Source organism: Ipomoea nil, unplaced genomic scaffold (assembly GCF_001879475.1).
Source record: "Ipomoea nil cultivar Tokyo-kokei standard unplaced genomic scaffold, Asagao_1.1 scaffold1932, whole genome shotgun sequence".
NCBI classification, from domain to species: domain Eukaryota; kingdom Viridiplantae; phylum Streptophyta; class Magnoliopsida; order Solanales; family Convolvulaceae; genus Ipomoea; species Ipomoea nil.
Window position 1 is genome coordinate 4,021,933 of NW_017618360.1, and position 16,365 is coordinate 4,038,297.

General features: G+C 37.1%; 2 protein-coding genes across 2 annotated transcripts; one reads left to right on the forward strand and one right to left on the reverse strand.

The window, feature by feature from the left end:
- Positions 1 to 871: 871 nt before the first annotated feature.
- Positions 872 to 3,856, forward strand: LOC109146519 (metal-nicotianamine transporter YSL1-like). Its single transcript, XM_019294183.1, has 7 exons — positions 872 to 1,325; positions 1,432 to 1,604; positions 1,750 to 1,844; positions 2,050 to 2,184; positions 2,320 to 2,509; positions 2,589 to 2,703; positions 2,812 to 3,856. Exons 1-7 carry the CDS (start codon positions 914 to 916, stop codon positions 3,735 to 3,737), a joined length of 2,046 nt encoding a protein of 681 aa, XP_019149728.1. The 5' UTR covers positions 872 to 913; the 3' UTR covers positions 3,738 to 3,856.
- Positions 3,857 to 4,041: 185 nt separating this feature from the next.
- LOC109146520 lies at positions 4,042 to 10,957 on the reverse strand. Its single transcript, XM_019294184.1, has 14 exons — positions 10,374 to 10,957; positions 9,659 to 9,775; positions 9,164 to 9,233; positions 8,701 to 8,814; positions 8,464 to 8,547; positions 8,081 to 8,131; positions 7,729 to 7,758; positions 7,499 to 7,561; positions 7,304 to 7,369; positions 7,015 to 7,143; positions 6,699 to 6,734; positions 5,078 to 5,197; positions 4,547 to 4,726; positions 4,042 to 4,389 (listed from the first exon to the last, which is right to left on the reverse strand). Exons 1-14 carry the CDS (start codon positions 10,835 to 10,837, stop codon positions 4,279 to 4,281), a joined length of 1,635 nt encoding a protein of 544 aa, XP_019149729.1. The 5' UTR covers positions 10,838 to 10,957; the 3' UTR covers positions 4,042 to 4,278.
- Positions 10,958 to 16,365: the final 5,408 nt, after the last annotated feature.

A 16,365-nucleotide genomic window follows, 5' to 3' on the forward strand; every position in this document is an offset into this window, starting at 1 on the left:
GGAGAATCTTAGGATTGATAATTAGTATTTTAGATTATTGTTTAAGGTTCATCTTCAAAAGTCGTTCTCGATTCTGGGATTAGATCGAAAAGCAAAGCAAGACATTACCCATATGAACCTCAAACAATTGGTCGCTATACACTGCTACAGTTGTGCTCTGTATTATTAAACTGCTTACCACACAATTATTAATACATATCGCCCCCACTCATATTCTTAGTCATATTCAGATCTCGATATTATGACTTTATGATATGAAGTTTCGTTGAGATTCAATTCTTGTTCCCTTATAATATTTTTGTTAATATATATCCCTCACACTCATATTTTAGTCAGATTCAAATCTCGATATTACGACTTTATGATATGAAGTTTCGTTGAGATTCAATTGTCGTTCCCTTATGATATACGAAATGATCCTCTTTACTCATTCTTATATATTACTCCATCCATCACATTCTATGTGTTAAGTTCAATTAACCAGATTTAACTGAAATTATTTTTAATTCTATTTTTTATAATGTACTATTAAATTTAGTATTAGTATATAAAATTTATATATTTAAAAGTTACCTTAAAAGTACTATTAAACACACAAAAATACTAAATAATTTTTTTTTAAAGTTGCTTTTAACCAATTAATAATAAAAATGATAAGAAGCCATTGACCGGCAGTGCTTCAGTAAGTTGAGAAAGTAGTTATGAACAGATACTACATTATAAAATAAAATTTTAGAAAAAAAAAAAAAAAAAAAAAAAAAAAAAAACATGTTTGAATAGGTATTATAGTTATATATAAACTTCATTCATATCTGGTAGGATATACATACCATAGCTATGGCTATAAGCCTATAACATCTAATTGTTGATTTTGTTATTAAACATATAAAGGGTTAAATTGTAGTGGGCGAGAATGATGCAAATAATGCCAGCAGAATCCGTGGGTGATGAGAGGGAGAAGAAAGAAGAAGCGTTGGGCATTTACGAGGAGGAAGGTGAGGAGAAGGAAGAAGAAGTAGCGGATAGGGGCGTGACGGCTGCGGCGGCGGCGCGTGTGGCGCCATGGAGGAGACAGATCACTGTACGAGGATTGATAGTAAGCAGCATAATAGGGTGCATTTATAGCGTAATAGGCATGAAGCTGTGCCTGACGACCGGGATAACTCCCAATTTCAACGTGTCGGCGGCCCTTCTGGGCTTCATTCTGGTGCGAACATGGAGCAAGGTGGCGGGGAAGCTGGGGATCAAATCCGCGCCTCTCACGCGCCAAGAAAACACCATCATCCAAACCTGCGCCGTCGCGTGTTACAACATTGCACTCGGAGGTACGTACCTCATCATAGCTCATTATTTATATATAATTAATTAGTTTCAATTGTTTGGCCTGGGCGGGGATCATCATATCATATCATATCATATCATATCGATCAGGTGGACTAGGATCTTACTTGTTGGGGATGAACAAGAAATCATACGAGCAAACGGGAGTGGATGCGGTTGGGAATTCGCCCAGTAGTTATAAACAACCTGCGATGGGTTGGTTGACTGCATACCTGCTTGTTGTTTGTTTCATTGGCCTTTTTGTATTGATTCCTCTCAGTAAGGTACGTATATATATACATGCAATTATGCATGCATGCATGCATCAAAACTCTATCTAATTTAATTACAAGCTAAGCTAGCTAAGATAATATTATATATGATCGAATTGAAGAAGAAGTAATTAAGTTTCATTTGGTTGGTTGATAGATCTTGATAATCGACTACAAGTTGACCTTTCCCACTGGAATGGCAACTGCAGTTCTCATTAATGGGTTTCAGGCCAAGAATGATAAGATGGCCAGGTGATTATTATTATTATTATATTATATTTGTTAACCATAGTTTTTTAATCAAGTTTCAAGCAAGCATATATATATATATATATATATATATATATATATATATATATATATATATATATATATATATATATATATATATATATATAGAGAGAGAGAGAGAGAGAGAGAGAGAGTTTTGAAATTTGATATGGTTTTGAATTTGCAGAAAACAAGTGAAGGGTTTTGTGAAGTTCATGTCGTATAGTTTCTTGTGGGCATTCTTTCAGTGGTTCTTCAGTGGAAATGCCGACTGTGGGTTTTCGCATTTTCCTACTTTTGGATTGCAAGCCTTGAAGAAAACGTATGATATGATATGATTGATGTTCCATTCTTAGTATTAGAACACATGCATTTTTTCTTATATATAAATATATGAAATTGCAATTATATATATATATATAAAATAAAATTCCGGGCGGCCTGGCCTGGCCTGCAGGTTCTACTTTGATTTTAGTATGACGTACGTGGGAACAGGGATGATATGCCCTCATATAGTGAATGTGTCTATGCTTCTTGGAGCTGTGCTTTCATGGGGAGTGATGTGGCCTCTTATGGAGAAGCGTAAGGGAGATTGGTTTCCTGCTAATTTACCACAATCCAGTATGAAAACCCTTAATGCCTACAAGGTCCGATCCTCTCCATCTCGATCTTCAATTCAATTCTTTATTAACAACAACCTAAGCTTATATATATATATATGGGCAGGTATTTATCTCCATCGCTCTCCTCCTAGGTGATGGTCTTTACCATTTTACCAAGATACTGTGTTTTACTTTATTAAGTATTCAAGGAAGAATCAAAAATAGAAGACGAGTTTCAGGTAAATTTCTAATTTTAAGTCTCTTATTATTTTATGTCCAAGGATTCAACTGAAGGGCCCACCTACCCCTCCCTTTGATCCACTAAGCTAAATTTGTTGTTGTTGCAGGTAGAGTTGAGCAGAACAAAAGCCATGATGATCTAATGAAAGATGAAATGTTCGTTAGAGAAGGCATTCCAATGTGGGTGGGAGTAATTGGGTACATAGTCCTCACCATCATAGGCGTGGGGGTGATTCCCATCATCTTTCACCAGGTCAAATGGTACTGGGTAATCCTAGTCTACGCACTCGCCCCCATTTTAGCATTCTGCAATGCTTACGGGGCTGGCTTGACTGACATGAACATGGCATTCAACTATGCCAAAGTCGGGCTTTTCGTGATGGCAGCATCGGGCGGCAAAGAAAACGGTGTGGTGGCCGGGCTAGCTGGTTGTGGCCTAGTCAAGTCGGTGCTCAACGTTTCCGTTAACCTCATGCTAGATTTCAAAACAGGCCATCTCACTCTCACCTCCTCTAGAGCCATGTTTCTCAGCCAGGCCATCGGCACTATCATAGGCTGTGTGGTTGCGCCGTTGAGCTTCTTCTTGTTCTACAATGCCTTTGATGTGGGCAACCCTAATGGAGAATACAAGGCCCCATTTGCCCTAGTATACAGAAACCTGGCTAGTGTGAGTGTTGAAGGCTTTTCGGCTCTGCCCCAGCACTGCTTGCAGCTGTGCTATGGGTTTTTCGGGTTGGCGGTGATGATGAACTTGGCGAAAGACGTTTGCCCACAGAGAATAGGGAAATGGATACCAGTGCCGATGGCGATGGCAGTGCCATTCATAATTGGAGGGAACTTGGGGGTAGATATGTGTGTTGGGAGTGTGGTTGTGTATGTGTGGCATAAGCTGAAGTCAAAGCAGGCAGAGTTGATGGTTGCAGCAGTTGCTTCTGGGATGATCTGTGGTGAGGGTCTCTGGATTCTGCCTGCATCAATTCTGGCTTTGGCTAAAGTCTACCCTCCTATTTGCATGAAATTCCTGCCTTCTTAAATAACTAAACCCTAACTAGCTTACTTGGTATTTTTGGGAAGGACTAGATGCAATTATATTAATATTATATTGTAGATCAACAATTGATCATGACCAATTCAATAACATAATGGGCATCACAGAAAGTGACAATGAATACATATATGCAATTCAGTAACATGATGTCATTACAATTTATCTAATTATATGTCAATTCAGTTTTCTTGACCTGATGAATAAAAAAAGTTTTACTATCTTCCATCTAAACACAATTTTTCATTTTTCCACATCCTGAATATGCCCTAAAGATTCCAACAAACTAAGGTAGAGAAAATTCTAAAATAAAATTAAAAATCAATAACACAGTTCAAGAATCATGTATTGAAAAAGTCAAAACATTTGGACATCAACTCAAGGTGTAATTCTATAAACTACATTCATCCATAGAGGGAAATAGGAATGCGTATCAACGGGCAAATAATGTACATGTGTACATGAGCAGCAGACAATCGGTGTTTCATCAATTCAGGCTAGTCCTCCCCATGGAGTTACCTAGACAAAATTACCCAGTTATTATACCTGCCAAAACATCACTCTTGCCCCGTGCATAAATTGTGTAAGTTAAGCGAATAGCATCAAGCCACCAGTCCAAGGACTCCCATGAATCAGCAATCTGAGATTCAAATGACATCCTTATCATAAAATGTACAAGAAAACACAATGAAAAATGATGTTTTTCCTTTAAGATTTCAGAAGATTGAGTTTGACATTATAAATTAGCTGGGAAAAGTATAAAATACTTGCATAAGGATGGGAAAAATATATATTACCATGTAGACTGGTCCATGAATTGTATTAATGCAAAGGCCTGCCCCAGGCGGTAATGTCAGATCAGCACATGCAGAAACAGACACAATATCCGGCACATCAACTTTGATTGCTTGTCTACTAGGACTTGTGCTATCTCCAGAATTTGAAGAGAGGCTTCGTCTTTGCTCAACTTTACTAATCTGTTCAAAACAACAAGGATTCAGGACAGAATAAAATATGGAATTCCTAAAAGAATGCAGCTAAGGACAGATACTGTACTAACAGATTAAAAATTGCATTTTGAATTGATTGAGATAGGCATGCTTTGTGATGGGAACAGAACAATTATGTTTTCCTAAAAGCTTGGATGACCAAAGATGACTAGTACAAGCACATTTAACAACTAAGAGAGCATGGCTCTGTGGCTTTCAAAAAAGTGGGGCTTGCATCTCTGAAGTACTGACTTGATAAGCAATAATCAAGCTTGTAGCCCTGTACTCATTGAGATATCTCACGTTTACTACAATAATTGAAGATGGATACTTCATTACCTGGTGTAGTCCTTCCTGGTTCAGAACAAATTGAGAACGTTTCCAATCACTATGTGGTGCAAGTGGATTTCCAGAAGGTGGGGCAGAAAGATATCCAACCTTCAGATACGGTAGAGGCAGCTGGAAATACATGGATGACCCAGTTAGAACTTTGTAATGAATGATTCCACTGTCTAGACATTCACTACAAGTTTATCCTAATTTAATAAATCAAACTCTGCCCCATCGTCAGTAATTGGAATTAACCAATGATAGAATGTCTCTAAATAAATTAGCTCTACATATTTATGTTTATTCTGAAACGGAGAGAAGCCAAAAAGATTGAGTTTGGCGGGCTTTGATTGCCTCACAAATTGAATCTGAAGCTTCAACCTAAAGTATTCATTACTGTTGGGGGTAAAAATCTGTGTGAAGTAAAATTTAATAAATATATATATACATACATACATACATACATATATATATATATACATACATATATATATATATATATACATACATATATATATATATATATATATATATATATATATATAGAGAGAGAGAGAGGATCGCGTTCAGGTGAGAACGGTGCACCCAGGAGAGAAATAAGAACTACTCACAGCCGTCCACGTATCCAGATCAACGAATCATATGTAATTTTAAAAAAACGACGCATGGCACTTTCGTAAATAACTCGAACTTTGGTGCACCTTGGCAAGTATAAAGTGCAAGTAAAATCACTTACAAGTGCACCTATTTTCACTTACAAGTGCAAGTAAAATCACTTACAAGTGCACCTATTTTCACTTACAAGTGCAAGTAATTTACCTTGTTAACATTCGTGCACCTAGGTGCACTTAATGATAACATTAGGTGCAACTAATTATAACGTCAGGTGCACTTAGTATTGATGCTCAGTGTACATTTCACTTGCACCTGTAATACATTTTACTTGCACTTGTAATACATTTTACTTGCACTCAGGTGTACTATATGAAACTGCTATTTGCACTTATAATACATTTTACTTGCATGTTCAATTATTTACAAAAATGCCACCGCATTTTTTTTTTTAAATCAGTGTTTCTGATCCGTTAAATCTGGACATGTGGACAGATATCATGCGCTCTGATTTCTCTCCTGGGCACTGGTTCGCATTAGAGCGTGCCCCTATATATATATATATATATATATATATATATATATATATATATATATATGAAAAAATGAAACAACTTTTGACTGTCAATTTTCCTATTACTCCTTCCGTCCTTAATTGATTGTCTCATTTGCTTTTTGCACGGGTTTTAATACAACATAACAAATGCTACTAACTTTTCAATTTTGCCCCTCAAAAGTATGTGTTATTTGTACAAAGTACAATTGTACTTACCTCTAGAAATTTGAAAAGTCAAAAGGGTAAATTGGGAATACAGTGATAGTTATGTTCAATTTTGGAAAGATGACACTATTTTGGGACAAACTAAAAAGGAATGGGGCGGAGGGAGTATTTGTGAAAACTGAAAGACCCAACTGAAAACCATGAAATAGAAGAGTGGTTTATCTCAGCTAGAATTCTCAAGCCATTTTAATCACCACAATGTAATTAATCAACATCTGAGCATTTTAAAACACATACCATTGAACGGACGAGTTTCAGAGCACTTGTGTAAACCTGTAAAACAAATCAGTAAAGGTTCACTCATGGTACACTAAATTGGTGTACAAACATAACAATATTCTCGCACCCCTAATTAATTACAGAAGATGGGAGAGCAGAAATGTAGTTACACACTTCTTTTGCATTTATCATTTCATTAGCATTAATCAGAAACCAAAATCATATCCTTGGTCATATTTGGCAGCAATAACATTAGGGCAAATTTGTTCATAGTGAAAACAAACAGGAATGTGCAGTATGCTTTCCATGTCTAATTTAAGAGGTGATACATTACCGAGTAATTTGGTTTGAGTGCATGTGCAGCAGCAATATATATTGCAGACTGACTGTACAACTCATTTGGGGAAACATCTTTAGAATTTGTGGCTCCCCCTGTTCTTGACAAGTCCTCTGCTAACCCATACTGAGACAGGTGGGGCAAAAAGATGTAATCAGTAATAAATCAACTTCTTTTTTACTAAAAAATTCTATTTTCTTATATTAGTTTCTTGAGATGAATGAGGCAAACTGGGCAAGAAAATAAATAAAGCTCTACAGAAGAAGAATTGAAGTAGGAAACTAACCAGAACAGTCCCTAGGTTGTAAATTGCCCGATGGAAATCAAACTGCAGTTGAATCGCAGCCCGGAACTGCATTCAACACTGATGGTGTCATTTCCAAAAAGGCAAAAACAAATGAATATTCAATATTGCCTAATTCTAGAATGGCTTCACAGCTTATACTTTGCAATGGTCCTTAATTTGAATAAACATATGTACCTTACTGATTGCAGTTTTAACAATTGTTTGCTTTTCTCGAGCAGGGACAATTGCACTAAGTTCCTTCACAAGAAAAATATAAAACATATGGTAAGATTCAAAGTTACAGATCACTGGCCTGGAGACAAGAAAACAATAATTATGAAATAACAGCACAGCTGCATGAATTCCCTCTTCTAACAGAGTAAACATATATTGAAGAATATTAAGCAATGACTAAGTAGGGATACCTGCAGAGCCAGTCCCCAGTTGTTGAGTGCCTGGATTAAAAATTTAAGTAAGAGAAGGGAAATACTTTGAAATAAAAACAAAAAAGCAGCATTAGCCAGCTAAAAAGGCTTGCATGATGACTCAGATCAAGAGATGTTCAGAAACTATCAAAAATATAGTTGCACCAGAATAATGAGACAACAATTTTGCAAGCTATAAAAAGAAAAGTAACAAAGAACTGACATATAAGGGCATGGGAAATTATGATATAAAGATGAGGTAGGCCCTTGGTAGATAGAACCTACAAATAGAATTTGGAAAGCAAAAAAAAAGTGTTTTAACATGGGTAAGTTGGGCTGAGTTAGAGGTTACCTGAGGACTGTTCCAATTGAGCTGAACGGCTTTTTCATAGTTTTTAGTTGCCTGAAAATTGCAAGGGCAAGGGTTAAAAATAGCTGGAAAACATTAAAGATTTTCTGTTGATTAAAATTAATCATAATGTGAACCAGGAACAAAACAAAGGCAGAAAGAAGAGTAACAAGGTTTGCACCACAAGTTGTTCACTCATTACTGTTGAATAAATTTGCATATAAAATTCACTAGTAAAGAACTGAGTCAAAGTGAAAAATCTCGTTATCATAGTGTATATAAATTTTTTTAAGGTATACATTTGACTCAATGTGGATAAAAGGAGGAAGATATTTGACAAATGACTAAGCATACAGCATGGTTCCTTAATAGAGCTAAAAATTTACCTGTTTCCAAAGTTCTTCAGCTTCTTTTGTACGACCCCGCATTTTTGCTCTATCTGAGATGGCTATAGCCCAATTATAATAAGCCTGCACTCTCAATGAACACATTTCAGGTATACATTATGATTACACCTCAAACTCTAACAGCAATCATCTACATATTGAATTGTGAACTTTCTGGAGTGAGTTAATGTAGTAGTTGTCAAAAATGGCACTCCAAATGAAGGTCTATATGCTTACATCATTTAGTGTAGGGCAAAGCCGAGTTGCCTCCTCATACTTTTTACATGCCTCTTCAAGCAAAGCATCTTTTGAAGGTGTACCAGAATCTGGACCAACATTGTCAGCACTTTCCTGCAAGAAAAAAAAAAAAAAAAAAAAAAAAAAAAAAAAAGCAGCATGTATAATGTAGGAGCAAACAATTGTTGAATAAGAGTATTCAAGCATTAATTATGCATTATAGGAATTCAAATTCAAGTTATCAAGAAGTTGAAAAAGTGTGCTTCAATAAGATGCTTCTCCAAACATTTAGACACCTAGTCAAGATCATTTGTTTTGCATTAAAATTATATGGTTTAGAGACAAATTAATTCAAATTTACAGAATCACTGCTTTGTTAGTGAAAGTCCAAAGCAGGGAGGTCAAAAAGAAAAATGTCAGGAAGAGAAGCTTAAGGAAAAAACCTAAATGAAAATAACTATACCTGAAGAACTAGTGCCCAGTTGTAGAGTGCATCGTAATCTTCTGGATTTCGCTCTAGTGCACTAGCATACCTGCACCAAAGTCAGAAGATGTGCTCATAAAATATTCTATTTCCAATGATTCAAATTTCAAGAAACAGATGCAGAAATCCTCTAACTAACCAATAAGAGAAAGACACAAAAGCACCAATAGAAAGAAAAGGAATTTCATTGAAATGCATTGACAAATAATATATTCATAGTATACCTGTTTAGCATCAATGGAAAAACCTTTAGGTTTGGTGTAGAGCTTAGGCAGTAGCAAAATGTAATTTCTTTTTGAATGATATTTATTTTAACCATAATGATATGGCAGACATCAGACTTGAAAGGAACTTGAGTTTAATGCACAGTATATTTGTGCTAAAACTTGTGTGGTTCTGAATTCCAATGTCATAAACTTAAGACCTCACTATTTAAACCAGTAAAACTATCTGTACACCAGATGAGATGCTTACCTCCGGGCAGCATATGTAAGGATTCGTTGGCGAGACCGGCCCTCCTCATCAGCACCTGTGACATTGTTGATCAGCTCCAAGGCAGCATCAGTGTGATCTGTGCGATTGCTTTCCTGACTGTGATTGTTTTTGGGGGGCCACAGTGGAGGGAAATTCAAATGAAAAGAAAATTGAAGTGATAAGCTTCTGATTTTCAAATAAATATATAAAAATACACAACACATTGGATTATTGGAAAACATAGAAGGGCTTTTTTTTAAGTTTAGTTACACGGTACAGGCTGCAACCAAGAAAAAATCTGCCAAACATGAAATGAAGTAATGCACAATGTGGTTATTAGTAGTCTGGTACTTAGTTATTGGTAAAAACTGGCAGCAGTTTTGATTCAAAAATAGCTACAAACCCTTTCTATTCTGTGTCTTATTATCAAGTTGATAGAGATGGGAAACCGGGTTTCATCCTGTCCAACTAGGAATTAACTTAAATTCATTAAGAATGGCCAAAATTAAGCCAAACGCATATCATAATTCATAAACACACGGTTTGTTCACCAGTAAACTAAAGCTACAAAATGTATTAGTAGCACGAAATGTTGAATGTCAAAGCACTTCAAAAGAGTGAGAATCTTTTTTCTCAAATTCAATTAAGTTGATAAATCCTTCTACGGCCTTAATGCAGTTGATTTATAAAGAGGGAAAGAGAGAGGAGCGAACACCTGCGAGGGGTGCCAGCGTCGCGCGCTTCGGAATCTTCACCACCATTCTTCAATTCATTCAACAATTCTCTCATCGTGAAAGTTCGGTTACCATCACCTTTCAGAAGTTTCGAATTGCTATCGACTACATTTGGTTGGCCAGTACGGTCTTCAGAGTCAATAGTCTTGAGATCTGAATGATTCGCTGGTTCATCCGATTGGATCGAGGATTCGGAAGGCTCCATATTGGCTGGTTCAGCTTCACCGGAATGAATTTCATTGTCCTTCATCTCCGGCGGTTTCGGATCTTCCTCGCCAACTGGTGGAGGTCCCGTTGGTTGAATAGTAGCGTCGTCTGGATCGGGCTCCGTGGACGATGGTGCAGCCGGTTTCGAGTCAGCGTTCAGCGGTGGTGTTGGCGATTCTGCGGGGGCGGATTCCGGTGATCCATTTTGTGATTCAAGCTGTTGTGCAGTTGAAGACATGGCGATGAGGAAACAACGGGATACAGTTACTCTGGTCTGAGGTGAAAGATAACGGCATATAACACAGTGAGCGCAGTGGTCAGGCTACTTCCAAAGGCAAATTTTACTGTGATCAGTTCTGTTACTAAATGTAGAAGGTAAATTTTGTTAGGATACATAATACTCTCCTATTATTCAATTTCATTTTACATATATCATAATTTTATTAGAAAAAAAAAGTTCAAATTAACCATAGAACGTAACCTAAAAATGTAATTAGGTCACTGAACAAAAAATATATATATATATAATTAAATCACTGAACACCTTAAATATATATATAATTTCACCCAATAACAGGTAACTATCAATTTCATCAAGTTACCTGATTACGTTGATGGTGAGTTGGCATTTTAAATAATTTTTAATAATAAACTTTAAAAATAAAAATTAAAAAAAAAAACTATTCCCCTTCCTTCGTCTCCGGTCAGAGACGAAGAGATTTGTCTTCGTCTCCAACTGGAGACAAAGGAGGACGGAGGCAGGGAAGGGGTGGCCGACGGCCACCTGCTGTTTTTTTTTTTTTAGTTTATTATTAAAAATTATTAAAAATGCTAACTTACCATCCACATAAGCAAGCAACCTTATGAAATAGATGGTAACATACTATCAGATGAAATTGCATATATTTGGGGTGTTCAGTGGCCTAATTACATTTTCAGGTTACATTCAGTGATCAATTTGGACCTTATTCCATTTTATTATAACACCACTAAATTAACATGTTAATTCAAGTACAATTTCATTTAATAATATACACTCAATATGTGACACATGTTATTCAATTTCATTGTATACACAATGTAGTTTCATTACAACATCACTAAAATATCATCCTTATTCAACCATAATTTCATTTGACAATATGCACTTAATATGCAAGACTTGCTTTTCAATTTCATTTTATGCGTACTATAGTTCATTACAGCACAACTAAAGTTTCATTCTAATTCAAATACATTTTCATTTGAACATATACATTCAATATGTGAAAGACTTGCTATTCAGTTTCATTTTCGCAAGGTGTATTTGCAACCGTGTTCACCCGTATTCATTTTCACTGTGGGGAAGTTTCATGAGCGCTAAGTATTGCAACCGTGTTCACCCGGTGGCGAAATTAGTGCGAAGTTTTGATTCACACACTTGGAAGCGCATGCTCAGCGTCAGGAATGAGGTGGAGGCAGTCTTGGGTTTGCGCCTAACTCACGGCGATGTTAACCTCTGGTGGGATAACTGGTCTGGACTTGGCACGCTAGGGCACCTTTACCCCTTCCCAGGGGTTGAGTACTCTGGTGATTTGCTGTCTGACTACATTCAGGACGGGGAATTGGACTTGTCGGCCTATGATGACCTTCTGCCAGCTAGGTTGGAGGCGGACATGTCCCGTCTGGGCCAACGAGTGGCTGACATTCCTATTTGGCGGGTAGCTACGGACGGTTTGTTCTCTTTCTCCTCTGCAAAATCTTTGTTAAGACCTGAACCAGTGATTTCTAATCCTCTTTTGAGTCATTGTTGGCATAAGCATCTGCCCTTTAAGGTTTTCTTTCTTGCTTGGCATGTATTACGTGGTCGATTACCCACTGATGATGTTATGGCTAGATTCGGGCACCTTATGGTCTCTAGGTGCTGGTGCTACACTAACCCAGTTAGGGAAACCGTTGATCACATCTTTTATACGGGGGATACTGCCAGCGCTGTATGGGGATTTTTTATGGGATCACTCGGCCTGCGATTCAGTCATCGTGGTCTACGGACGCTGTTGACTGGGTGGAGGCGGGTGGTTTCACATAACCAGCTTGTTGCCTTTGTTGTTTGCAGGTTACCTTATCTCATCCTTTGGGAGTTATGGAAACATAGAAACGCATGTTTGCATGGTAGAGGATCACCGAGTGTGCCTCGAGTGGTGTATGGCGTTGCCAAAGGGATGGCAGAGTGTCTCTTTAGGCGGTGGCCGAGGGAGCACATTCTACCGCCAAACTGGTCTGTCATTCTGTCCTACATAGATTCCACTGCCCCGCGGCGTGTGGTTCATGCTATTAGATGGGATCCCCCTCCGGATGGCTCTATAAAGCTCAACCTCTCATACTCTGAGTCTGTGGGTGGGACTGCTGCCTTGGTGCGTAATTGGGGGGGGGGGGTGATTTTTGCTATGGATTGGCCATTTCGGCAGTGGTCGGGTTTCGGGATATTTTCCGTGTTATGTTCTGCTGTCTTGAATGGTGCTTAGCCGAGGGTTTTAGGTATTTGGTCCTAGAATCTGTATTGCCTGAGCTTAAGGGTTAGGTTGACCCCTCTGTTCCTACTCCATGGATTTTTTACTCTGAAGTGTCACGCCTCTGGTTTCTTTGCTCATGTGCCTCTGTTTCTGTTCTTCAGTGTCTGTCGCGGGGTACTCCTCGGTGTTCTTTGAGGATTATGACCCACCTTGAACTGAGGTTCCTGTTTACTTGATGTTCTTATGCTTTTGATGAAAAATGAAACAGAATTAAAAAAAAAAAAAAAAAAAAAAAACAAAAACAAAAAAAAAAACAAAAAAAAAAAAGAGAGAAAAATGAAAAAAAAACAAAAAAACAAAAAAACAAAAAGGAAAAAGAGAATGAAAAGAATTGAAAAAAAAAAGAGAAAAGAGAAAATGGAAAGTTTAAGGAAAACGATGAGAGAAAGAGAAGAGAGTGTGTTTGCTGATTGCTTGGAGGCAATGATGGCTTGGCTATATGTCAGGTCTAGCCTCAACAACGCAGGTGTCAACTGTAACACCTCACTTTTATAACTCTTAATTACATCTCTAAACAGTCATTAACATAAACTAAGCAGCGGAAATCTAGATGATAAGTAGTGGGAGTGTCACCGCCACAGCCACCCCTCTTGAGTGATTGCACAAGCTAAAAGGGGTAAAAACTACAAATACTATTAAGTCTGGGAACTAAGAATAAATACTGGAAAAGTAAGGGGAAAAAACGTCACCCCAATACAGTCTACTACAATTCACCATCATGAAGTCATAATTCTAAATCCATAACATCATCATAAATAAAAACTAGAGTTTAGACATCTCAAACTAAGAGACTAATCTAACTCGATATCTTCTCACTGCTGGGCCCACCTGAAAGGGGTTTTGCAAGCAACACATAGACAAACAGGAAAAACACCCGTTAGCACAAAGCTAAGTATAACCACACTCAACCATGTAAAGCATTCTAACATATACTTTAAAAGCATTTGATATCTTTATAGCAATAAGCTAATCTCAAATAATCTTTAGATTTATCACATTCTTTCTAGATGCTTGCACCCTATAATATCAGTTGGCATACTTATATATGTATAAGACTGATCACGTAGATTTGTCAACATATAGACTTCTCAAGTAGCTTATCAAGCAATTCATGCTTACAGATAGGATCATACTAAAACACCATATAACAGGTGTTCACATACTTCCACACTCTTATCACATAATTCATTAAGTAGAACTTCTACTACATTATAACAATCATGCTCAAAGGGATACCTTAAGTTACGCTTCTCATTTAAATAATTCTCTTACGATGCTTCATTCGCATACAATCATGTATAACATTATGGTCATGCTTCTTGTGCAATCTAGTGCAACAACATAATCATACTCTCATGCAATCTAGTGCAACAATATACTCATACTCTTATGCAATCTCATGCAACAATATAATCATACTCATATGCAATCTAGTGCAACAATATACTCATACTCTTATGCAATCTCGTGCAACAATATAATCATACTCTCATGCAATCTAGTGCAACAATATACTCATATTCATATGCAATCTCGTGCAACAATATAATCATACTCTTATGCAATCTAGTGCAACAATGTATTCATATTCATATGCAATCTCGTGCAATAATATAATCATACTCTTATTCAATCTCGTGCAACAATATACTCATATTCATATGCAATCTCGTGCAACAATATAATCATACTCGTATGCAATCTAGTGCAATAATATACTCATATTCATATGCAATCTCGTGCAACAATATAATCTTACTCGTATGCAATCTAGTGCAACAATATACTCATACTCTTATGCAATCTCGTGCAACAATATAATCATACTCGTATGCAATCTAGTGCAACAATGTACTCATACTCTTATGCAATCTCGTGCAACAATATACTCATGTTCATATGCAATCTAGTGCAATAATATAATCATATGCAATCTCGTGCAACAATATATATATATATATATATATATATATATATATATATATATATATATATATATATATATATTCATACACTATTTTATAAAATAGAGTACTTTTTGTGGAGGTCTCTTTCTTTGTTACTTTCTTGAGTCTCTCTTGACTCTCATTCTTTCTATCGAGTCTATATTGACTCTCATACTTTAGTCTCTGTTGACTCTCTTTCTTTCTCTTATATTCGTAGACGGCTTAGGGTTTCACAGAAGTGCGACTTACCCCATCGGGAACGGCATAATTCCAACCCAATATCTCCTACCGTCTACGGAACCAATCTCGTAGTTCAAACTCTTTGGAATCAGGTATCGAACTATTAGTGTGCACAGCCCCTAACCAGGATTCCAAGCCCGGCGGGAAGTTTCCAACCTCATTACGTGGGAATACGCCGCGTTACATATACTGGGACCGCAATGTCCATAAATATCTTCCGAGAGAAACATAGTCCAAACGGTATCCTCCAAAACCTTACCGATATAAATAATACATAAATATATCTCTCATGCATCAATCTCATGCATGCAACAATTCTACTACTTCTCAATGCATCAAAGAATGTTATACCACATGCTTATGGTTTTTGAAAGTATTCTTGGGCTCACGTTGGCCCCTTATGCATTTTTGAAATATGACTCATGTGAAATGTCAAAATGCTCTATAACATGCTTCTAAATCATGTATAAACTAACATGAATTATTCAAGAATATATCATCATGCTTGGTTTGCAACATAGCAATTTATATATACATTTCACTCAACAAATATGCTTCTATTCTCATTGATCAAATAACACAATTTAATCATGCTTTCATAATAAATCATATTCTCAAATGATCATGTTTCTTTACTCAACACAAAAATATCAACAGATCACAATATCAAGTATTTCTTGTTCACAGTGAACTTTGCAAAAATTATACTGCGTAGCAAATTCTTCAATAAATCATTCATATCTTACTCATTTTTTATTCAAATTCAACGAAGTCAAAGCCAAAACCGAGCGACAAGGGCCCGTAACACTCGGCTCGAAACGACACGTAGCTGAGCCACAAGAGCCCGGCCACTGCACAAAATCTCATCAAAACAATACTCGGGGACTTGGGGCGGGACTCCTCATGGTCCGCCCCATGAGCCCCGTTACTCCAACGGGACTAGGCGGCGGCCATCCTCTAGGGTCGTGCCCTAGTCCCGTGTAGCTACGGTCCTAGCCAGCGGCCCTCCTGATGGGCCGCGGCTAGGG